Source organism: Eurypyga helias, unplaced genomic scaffold (genome assembly GCF_000690775.1).
Source record: "Eurypyga helias isolate BGI_N326 unplaced genomic scaffold, ASM69077v1 scaffold9212, whole genome shotgun sequence".
NCBI classification, from domain to species: domain Eukaryota; kingdom Metazoa; phylum Chordata; class Aves; order Eurypygiformes; family Eurypygidae; genus Eurypyga; species Eurypyga helias.
In genome coordinates this window covers 29,273-40,197 of record NW_010237798.1, presented here as the reverse complement: position 1 = coordinate 40,197, position 10,925 = coordinate 29,273, and the positions used below count along the sequence as shown (strand labels likewise).

General features: G+C 41.5%; 1 protein-coding gene across 1 annotated transcript; it reads left to right on the top strand.

Annotated features, from left to right (window-relative positions):
- Positions 1-32: 32 nt before the first annotated feature.
- SCRN3 (secernin 3) lies at positions 33-6,179 on the top strand (the record flags this gene model as incomplete). Its single annotated transcript, XM_010147591.1, has 6 exons — positions 33-241; positions 1,019-1,218; positions 1,916-2,128; positions 4,544-4,706; positions 5,043-5,223; positions 6,024-6,179. Coding segments are annotated over 6 exons (1,122 nt in total), but the record flags the coding sequence as incomplete, so codon positions are not given.
- Between the last annotated feature and the right edge of the window lie 4,746 nt (positions 6,180-10,925).

Here is a 10,925-nt window from a genome sequence, read left to right as displayed (position 1 = left end):
GCCGGGGGAGGAGCTCGCCGAAGCGATGGTAATTTGCGCTGTGCTCGGGCTTCTTGCAGTGCACCTACATCCAGATCGAGCAAGTGGCGCAGACCCACGCCGTGGTGCTGAGCCGCCCCCCGTGGCTCTGGGGGGCGGAGATGGGGGCCAACGAGCACGGCGTCTGCATCGGGAACGAAGCGGTGTGGGGCAGAGAGGAGATCGGCGACGACGAAGCTCTTCTGGGCATGGACCTCGTGAGGTGCGCACGGGCGCTTCTGGTAAACGGCGCTGGTCTCAGAATCTCGCCTCAAAGCATTTGGTTTGAGTTACGGGGGGAATACGCACCTTTGCGTTCGGAAGGCGCGTCTCAGCTGTTCTAGCAGTGGGTAAAAATAAGCGTTTCTTGGCAGAGGCGTTGGATTTCTGCCAGGAGCTGGGAGCCCATGAGAGCTATCAGGTGCTGGGGCAGAATCTGCCACAGAAATCCTCAAACGCTTTTCTCTCTCTCGAGTTTATACTAAACTGAAACAAGACGCTTAACTAGAGCACAGCTGGACTTCAGGAACTAGCATTTGGACCTTTTTCTAGGGTCTGTTCTCATTGCCCCCACCCTTACACACATAATTTTGAGTTCCAGCCTTAGCCACTGTCGTGGTTTAGCCCCAGTCAGCAGCTAAGCACCATGCGTCTCCACTAAATCCTCTCTTGCCTGCCTTACTGGGTGCCTCTTGTTAGCCTACAGCACTCAGTTCTTGGTACTGTTGCCCCCAGCCCAATACCCACGCAGGACTCGGAGGCATTTCCTAGGAGCCCTCCTCCTGCCTTTCCCTATTCCCATTTGGTTGATTTTCCCCACATTCAGGACATAGACGACCTATTTCAAACAAGCCTTTTAAATTACTTGCTCCTTTCTCTTACCGGATTATAGGAGCATGAGATACATACAGAACTAGCATTCCACTCATTTGAATACAGAGGCTGAATAGTTGTATGTAAAGTTTATCGTTCCAAAAATCACATCTTCCTTTTGTTTCAGGCTTGGACTCGAGAGAGCAGACACAGCGGAAAAGGCTCTTACCGTCATAGTTGATTTGCTAGAAAAATATGGCCAGGGAGGAAACTGTATGGAGAGCCACATGGCGTTTACATACCACAACAGTTTTCTGATAGCCGACAGAAAGGAAGCATGGGTGCTGGAGACATCAGGAAAATACTGGGCAGCAGAAAAAGTAGAAGGTATGGGTGATGCTCTTCGCTTTAAATGTTTTAGATGCATTGACAATTAGCAGTTCTCCACTTTTCATTTACCATTTCATCAGGACATCAAACTAGCCTCCACACACGTACATGTGCCTGTAAACCACCGGAGTTGCTTCCTCAGGCGTGAGCGTGGAGAGGCTAGCAGTGTCACAGAGGAGCTGAGCCACGGGGGGCTTTTTCAGGGTCAGAGATGACCACTACTGCCCTTGGAAAACAGAGGACAGCCAGGTCAGCATGAGGATGACAGCAGTATGTGTGGTCTTAAGGATGGTGGCAACCGGCGACAGTTTCACTTGGTGACGGGGTAATACTGGCAGGATCTGTGCAGTGGGCCCTGAAGTAGCTGATCCCTCCAGTGACCCTAGAAGGGCAAGCTGTGCCTTTGGAGGTCTGGGAGGAAGAATGTAAAGATGGGAATAATCAGGGCAGAACCTGACGTGCGATGTCGGCAGTTGAAGTACGAGTCAGAACTGAGCGGCAGCGGAATTTCAATCAGAAGTACACACAGAGCCAGGGAGAGGGCCAAACATAAACCTTGTGGATCTTGTAGGACTTGTGGATCTTGTAGGAAACTCTTCACTGCATAATTTGCTTCAGTAAGGTAACTGGATGCTTTTGCCTGGTATTTTGTTGACAGTCTATTAAAATGATGCTTTCCTCGCCTTGCAAACAGGAGGTGTACGGAATATTTCCAACCAGCTCTCTATCACAACCAAGATTGACAGAGAACACCCAGAACTGAAGGAATATGCCAAAAGCAAGGGCTGGTGGGATGGGGAAAAGGAATTTGATTTCGCCGCCACATACTCTTACATAAATACTGCCAGAATGACCACATCCAGAGGCCGATATTGTGAAGGCTATAAACTTCTGAACAAACACAAAGGTATAATTTTTATCTGTTTTTGCCAATTTGTTGATGGGGAAAATTATACCAAGGGTCAAATGTCAAATACACACTGCTCCAGTAACAACACTGAGAGGTCACATTATGGCCGTACTGCTACATGTTCTGTAAGACCTACCTCTGAAATGTTTTGATAGGCTATGTATTGTTACTGTACCTCTTCAGAAAAAAAAATCAGAGGCCAAAACAGACTCCCAGTGGTTTGCAGCCTGGTTTGCAGCTAAAACCAGCACACAGCCAGACAGAACCTTATGGACAACTTCAGTCTGGTACCGTTCCTGTAGGCTTAAGGCAACAGCACAGCATTCATATACACACCTTGCATTCATTTTTTGAGATTGGTTTTTAAATCTTTGTAGTTTCACTGTAACTGCTACTTTCACCTTGTGTGGTCTAAGAAAACACACTGGGAGCAGAATAAAAGAATTTTCTGTACCCTTAGCAGATGCTCCTCATCACTAACTTACTTCTTTTGCAGACCTCTATAGAAAGAAGCTATTACTTCTCTTTTAACTGAATCCACCTGGCAGGTTTTTGCTACATCTGTATTCTCTTGCTGACTCAAAGTAATTAATGTGAACCAAAATTACATTGCACCCGTGTTGGTTTTTTTATTTGTTTGGCTGAGCTCTGCCAGGCCAGGTTCAGCATGTAGGTGATGCATCAGAATGAATTACCTTTTCCTATCCTGCTCTAGTGATCATGTAAATCCTGCATTCATTTGGGGAATTGCAGGTTCTGAATACTGAAAGCATTTTCATAATACCTGTATTTACTTGCATTATAACAATGCTGAGATTCTATCAGTGTTTTCGCTCTAAATCCCCATTTTCAGGCATTTACCTGAGCCATTTTAAAAATCACACTAGGTGTTCAGGTTATCAGCCTCATATGGTTTCAGTTTCTTTAGATTTATTTTAAATAGGTGCCCTAACTAAAAGCTATTTGGTTTACAGCTTCAGTAAAATCACTGGTTCCTTAATCTACCCTTCCCAATTTTTTCACTCAGTGGCATTAGAGTTTTTTTCCAGGCTGCCTACCATGTGAAGACCATTTTTCAGATAATCATTATTTATATTTCAAAAAAAACATTGGATGCATTTCAGGAACACAGAATAAAAAAAGTCTAGTGGAAAATATACAGTGCTTGCTTTCCTGCTGGACAAGTTGCCAGCTTGCAGCTGACAAACCCACTGTTGCCTTCTTTTAATTTCTTTGATTCATCGAGCTTGCTGATTTCTTGAATTCTCTGACTTTCCCAGGCAACTGTGGGAATACCTGAGAGTGTTTCCTTGCTGGAATGTAGTGCTGCCTGCCTATCTACGGGCAATTTGAATCATGGATAAAAAAAATAATATTGGAGACATCTGAATTAGCAGCAGAGGGATTATTTTGAGAGGAAAGAGCAAGGCAGATAAAAAGGAAATCTTCATGTGCAGCTAGAGCTTCAGTGAGGGAAACAATGAAGGATTAAATGGTAGATGATACCTTCAAGTAAAAAAACCGCTTACTGGCACTCCAAATCTAACTGGCACTCCAGATGTGAAACGAAAACGACTGCAGGTGCTGCCTGTGAGAGTTCTGCCCGGTGATACCATGCCTGTATTTAAGCTTCAGTGACCACTACATGAGCAGCAGTATCACTGAACACCACATGCAGAGGCAGGTGTGGTCAGGGTTTTGGTTCACCTGAGAGGAAAGAATTACTTTCATAGAGACATTTGGCACTATACCTCACGTCGGTTTAAACCTTCTTTACAACTGGGTGTACTATCGCAGGTTCCGTTGAGTCCGAGTGTAGAACATGTTGTTACTCTAGCGCATCCTTTCAGTTGTCAACCTGAAGCCTAAGCGCTTTGGAAGGTCAGATGATGAAAATAAACAAAAGAAGCGAGAGTCTTGGTGTGTCATTTTCAAAGCTACACACAAAATCCACACACAGTTGTTACTATTTTTACATTTCCAAAGCAAGCTAGTGTTATTAACCGTTACAACTACCAATACCTATTATAGTGATTTACCTTAACTTCTACACAGTGCTCAGAAAGTTCAGCCTTTAATCCAGGCTACGAATTTTCATCTGAAAAGTTACTGTGTGAATGACCATTTGCAGGCCATATATGTTTTACCTTTCTGGGAAACATTGTGTGTCATTTTCCCTCCCTTTTTTAAATCATAAATGTTACAGCTCATTATCACCTACTCTGTCAAAGAAAAACTTTGGGGAAAACAATAATATTTTAACGTGTATTTCATATTAAGATGTGCTGTTAGGATGATGTATTTTTTTCTGCCTGTCAGAGGGAGAAGCAGCCAGGTGTAGAGAACATGCCATTTACTTGGTACTGCTATACGTAGCACTGCAGGTAAATAATTGCATTCTGTCTTAAATAGGGTCGATCACTTCTGAAATAATGATGGAAATTCTTCGTGACAAAGAGAGTGGCATTAATATGGAAGGCGGATTTATGACAACTGGAAGCATGGTGTCTGTACTGCCGCAGCAGCCCAATCTGCCGTGTATTCACTTCTTCACCGCAACTCCAGACCCGGCGAGGTGATGTTGCAGCAAGCCATTAGGATAGAAAGTTGGAAATGCCTAAATGAAAAGTGTTGCAATTTGCTTTTTTCCCTTTTTTTTTTTTTCCTCCTGAAAAAGCACTATCAGAAAGTAGAAGGAACATAATGTACATTATGTAGACTAATGCTCTCTACCAACCTACTTAGTGGAACACTGCTACCACCCGCTTAGGAGACTTTAATTTTTTTTAAGACTTCTTTTCTTTCTTAAAAGAGGGAATTAGAAGAATGGAGAAAAAATGCAGCAATCTTACGCAGCCGCTTTAACAAAACTGTATCAGTAAAGGATCTCTGTTCTGTTTTCTCTTTCCAGGTCTGTATTCAAGCCCTTCATTTTTGCGCCCAATATCACTCAGTTATTAAAAACTAGCTCCCCTACATTTGGGCCTAACGATCCAGTTAAGAAGCAACCACGTTTTCAGCATAAGCCAGATCGAAGACATGAGCTCTATAAAAAACATGAAAGTGCTGCTGTAGCTATGGAAACTATCGAGGTACGTTGATTAAATCAGATTTCAGTGCAAGCAGGTGGTTTATAAAAACTCCTTGCTCACGTTTTGTTAAGGTGATACCACTTACTGCCCTTTGATGGGCTGTGGAGAACACACTGGTGCACCAGAAGCCCATCGTCACAGCATCTTGAAGGCACATGTTTCAAACACTTAAAAATCGCAAGTAGCACTTTGCTGTACCCCCAGGCCTAACCCCACACTGGTGTCTGTACCGCTTATCTTGTGGAGCGGCAGGCCACACGTACTCCTGCTCTGGTCAGGTAAGGGAGATGCTTGAGCAGCCACAGGCAAATACACAGCTCCCGCAAAGAGTACTTGGAGCTCTGCAGGACCCTGGTCTCTGGCCATGAGGACGGCAGGCCTTCCACCCTTGCTGGGTACGGACAGGAAAGGAAACGAGATCACAAAGGTAGCTGGACAAAAAGGTGAAGCAGGGAGGTAGTGGCTTACTTTTAACAGCAGCATCCCTCCTATTTACAGATACATGTTCTAGAAAATAAGACACATGCCCGCTTAAGTTTTGGAAGCATAAATGCCTACAGCAGCTTTAGTTTTGTATATTTTCAATCCTTCAGACAGGGATGCAGGGGGATTGAGTGAGTGCTAGGTGTTAGGGAAAGTGTCAGAGAGAACCTGTCACGGTGCTAACTTCGGCCAAAGCAAGCTTGTACCCTAGAAGCTATTAAGAGGTTAAAATAAGAACGGTAGAACAGAATTTTGTTAGGGTGAACACTACATACTCAGTATAGCTTTTGGTGAAATACAGATGTTTCTTTTTGCAGGGCAAAGGTAAAGAGATGCTGAAAGAGATACAGGCGTTGGAGAAGCAGAAGATAAGTGAAATGGAGTCAATCCTGCAAAACGGATGTCCTGACATTAACCAAGTGGTGACCCTTTTTTCACAGTGTGTAGAAGAAGAACTCAAAATATACAGCTAAAACTACTGTTGTAACGTGGTAAAATTCAGCTTCATGATTAACTTTTCCGATGAACTGGCTACATAGATTTAATCTTATTTTCAGCATACCAGTTAGTATGGACAGTTTTAAAGATACAGATTTATATTCAGGCCAAACAGCTTTTGGTGGTATTAAGCAACACTGAAAAGTCCCTAAGAGCTAGGCAGTGGCTTTCTCTGTGACTTTATGACCATAAAGCTGTCAGCAGATTGATTTCCTCAGCAAACAGACACAATTAGAATGTAAGAGCTTGACTGAATTGCAGAACAACCACACCTCTGAATGAAGAGCACAAACTCGGATTTGGAGAACTCCCTTCTGATACACACACGTAGCTTTTGTAGGCAAGATAATCGCAGCAGAATTTCACACTGCCTGAATTAAAATGGCCACGCTGAAGGGCCTTCTAAAATGTAGAAGCTATTACTTGCACTGAATAAAAGGGAAAGTGACCCCTGCAAGCCAAGTAAGATTGATATACAGTTGCTTGATAAAGTCATTCTAAGATGTATTTCACATATGAACCTTCTACTCCTTCAGTGTAAAACGAGGCTGAGAGTTCAGAGTGTATTAAAACCAAATCACAGTTACAATTTTACCATGATTTGTTGTGAAATCTGATTACATGGAAATTCAGCAATGCAAGCATCCTGCAAGTCACCACACAATTTTCACTTCCCTGTCTATTTTCCCTACCCTGATAATGAAAAATAAATTAATTTATTTATGCACAATATGATTATTGTCAAATTAATTCTACAGTACACACTAACATCATGTGGGAGTTTTTGAAATGTTCTTGAATTGCAACTTTTTAAAATCAGGCAACTGGGAGGGAAGAGGCTGGGTTATACAAGTATAGACATGTATCTTAAAATGACTTTTACAATTTTTTTCGCTTCATCTAAACCCTTTTAACTATGACTTGTCTTGCCAACATTACTAGATTATGGAGTTCATTTGATCAAGCTTTCTGCCCTGCCAGGAACTCTCCCCCCTGACCCTGTTTAAAAGTAATAATCAGTGTGACGTGATCGGGCATCCCCACAGAAAGAGCATTCTTTGGTGATTTTTCTACATTTCATCAGTTTCTAGAATCATCTCAGATGCTAAAGGTGAGGCTACACATCTGCCATTTTCTCATTTACCCCCCACTAGTAAAAAAAGTACAGGCAAACAAAGGAAAGAGATCCATTATGAAGTCAGCAGAATGAGTAAGAAAATTCAGAGCTTGGCAGAATTTCTTCTTCCTGACCCGATAATGAAAGTAGCTGGGATACTGTGTTGAGAGCCACAGCAAGAAACTACTGGGTCAGGGAAGGTTCTGCAACTTTCTCGTTCTGTGTGTACCAAGTGGCAGCAGCGGGTAAGGTTGGGTAGCAGGTAAGACTCAAGCATGAGCTAACACTGAACCTTTTGTGCCTGCGCTGCCAAAAAGATTTCTTAGAAGTTCAATAGTTCAGTGGATGTTCGTGGCCTGGAAGGTGTATTTAATTACATTTTGCTGTATTTGTCTGTATCTGGCTATCGTGTGCATCTTTATCCTATTCTGGGGCATCAGCTGTTGCATGCTAGCTCTTTGATAACTTCAAAGAAGCAGTAAATGCCAGGTAAAACTGTGCTGGAAACCAAGGTATGAGACAGGTTTGCAGACAGCACAGCAAACTCTGTGCTGCAGTGTGAATAGAGTGAAGGTACACAGGAACAAGAATAGTAAAGGTGGGGGAGCAGGCCTTTAAGGGAACTTCTTGGCCACTTAATCATGGGGTGGCAATCAGCGAGGTGAAGCATATGGGTCTGGTTGTGATACAGGCAGATACAGTCCGAGTGTTCCTCTAGTTTCTGTGCTACAGGATACCAATTAAAACCAGTGTGATGTGTGGAGGTGGATCAAGTGATGGCCAACAGAGTACAGGGTATTTTGGTACCTTTTTCCCCCGGGGATTTCATCCTCCTAGGACACATGCAGTGTAAAAACAGAAAATGAAGATGAGGTCAGGAAGAATAAATAACCCTCCCTCCCACAGCCCCACAAAAAATCATAATGTCCTCTAGAGGGCAATCGTTGCATGTAGTTCAGGTAGACATACATCTTGCACCTTATTTTAAAAGGTCTAGAACTTCATGAAGGATCGTAATTTAAAAAGAACTAAAATTGCTACCTAGAAAATGACAAGTTTTATATCCACCCTGTCTATTATCACAATTATTTTGATAGAAAAAAAGATCCACTGGAGGCTTCCCTGGACTTACCTGTTCAGTGAAGGATTTCATGGAAGTAAAACTTCAAAGTTAACTGAGATTTATCCCAAACTAATCCACCTTCAAAATAAAAGAACTCATTGCACCACTGACCACATCGTTAAAGCAAAGCTATTTCTAACCACCAAAAATTCACACATCAGTGGATCAAGTACTGACATACCTAAAACTGTCAACTATTTTAACGCTTGCCAGTACTCCTTGGTGGAAGCGAGTATTTATCAGATACAAGAGTTACTGAACTTTCTAAACCTATGCAAAGTTTATTCTTTGCTTCCAGAAGTACCCAGTGATCTAGAAATAGATCATCATATCCTGTATTTCATTCATAATTTCTTTCGTCTCTTTATTAACTAACACAGACTCTCATCAGACTAATGAGTATGCTACCTGCAGTCACAATGTTGTAAGAGTTAATCTGACAGAATTTGGTGTCAGTTGTCAATTCTCTTCATTGGATCTGTAACAGGGAACCTTCCCTAAGCACAGATTTTGAGCGATTTCTTACTTAGAACAGTACTTAAATACACGTATGTTGTATTCAAATCTACAGAATAGCAGAGCCATTATAAAAAGGGAGAAATGGTGGGACTTTATGATGAAAATGAGAAAGATGAGGGCAAGAACAATTCATAGGACTGTCGAACTGACCTAAGGTCAACTTTTTGACCATTTGAAGAATAAAAGAAGAGTTGTATTTGGTAAGTAGATGATTGTGTGAAATGTTCCTGAAGATCCATTTAGGCTGCTAGACAAAAAATGGTATATTTGTGTGACCATCCATTAACAAGTCCTCTGCGTACTTAAACATCAAGGGTGGATTTAAGAAATACCAAGTTTGAAACCCAGGAGCCACGTTAACAAGCCTCTCAGAAAGCCACGTTTGTCGTAAATCTTAACACGCGCACATAACCCTCCCACACCTCACATCAAAGCTCAGAACTCTGAAATCAAGTAACTCATTTATTGACAAGTTACACTATGTAGAAGCCAGACATACTCACAGCTTCTGCTCTTAAGTCACATGTATCTAATTATTCCAAAATATTTGATGTAGCCGTCTTCAGCAGCTGCAATGGAAATATGCTATTGTTTTCCATTGTGGCTAATACAAACGTTAAATATTTTGTTGCTGGAAAACATTAAAATATGCCAGTTTGTATAGCATACATGTGCAGTAGGATGCAGTTACGTCTCTGTGCACACTGCAGATGTTCAATAAGACTGACAGTAAAAGGAATCATTTTTCCAATGTAAGTCTTGCATGGAGTTACAGTGACCATAAAACAACTGTTTCTTGAACAGTAGTTTATGCTGCTAAAATAACTTTTAATTCTTAATACAGAGTAGATGCATAAGTAGCTATAATAAAAATCTGAGTAAAAAAAAAAGGGGGGGAAGGCTTTTTTTAAAAATGAGGAGTTACTAATTTGCTTGAGCAAATCATTATTTTTTAATACTTGGGTTCCTTTCCCTCACCATATAAAATTTTTATATAGACATACAAATGCTGTTCTTGCAGTTTTAAAAGGGCAGCAGAATGGCTATCAGATACTACAGTTTGTCCTTAATCTTTTCAAAATACTGCAGAAGACAGACAGATTCTCAGATTCTGTCTTCAAGTGCACAGGAATCTGAATGACACTAGAGTCACTCTGTAACCATGGCAGGGGGATACCTGAGGCTTATGAGAAACCCGTGTTAGGCAAACAGTAACAAAACAGTAGGATCTTCAGCTACTCTAAGACCCAACTCGGATGTTCAGTTAGGATTCTTTGTAGAGTAGATTTAAAAAGACATTGTATTTCATTTTAAAGGTTTTATGATTTGATAAAAGTTTTCTCCTTGACTTGCAGAGGTATCCAAGGTTCCATAACATCTTTATTTGAGGCTGGCACTTCTGAATTAAACTGGAAGGGCTAATTGCAGACGGTAAAAATCTACTCTTGACAAAGCTGTTAGAACCACCATAAGGCAAAACTTCAAAACCAATTGTTTATAGGAAATCCCATTTATAGTTTCCTAATTTGGGGGAGTGGTGGGTATTATTATATGTTTTTAAGATTTGGTAAGTTTGTACAAAACCCTTGTTTATTCCACTCAGTATTTCCTCAGCTTTAATCCTCTGACATCGGAATCTTCACAACAACTCTACTTTTACAAATGGAGGATTTTATCTTTAAGGGAGAAAAAACCCACCTGATTTGAAGTATAAACAGGCGGAAAAAGTTCCCGGTGGTAGACAAGAGTAGTAAAGACTAGGGTATGATACAAGAAATCCTATTTCTGTGAAGTCACGGGGAAGTCTGACCATAAACAGGAATCAGTACTTGATCACACTAAAATATGGAAAACACACACCAACATGAAAAATACCTCTCTTTTCCCCCCCTCCCCCACTATGGCATCAGTCACTAAAGCTGCTGTTATAATGCCTCTGTAACATGACAGTGACACGTGAAG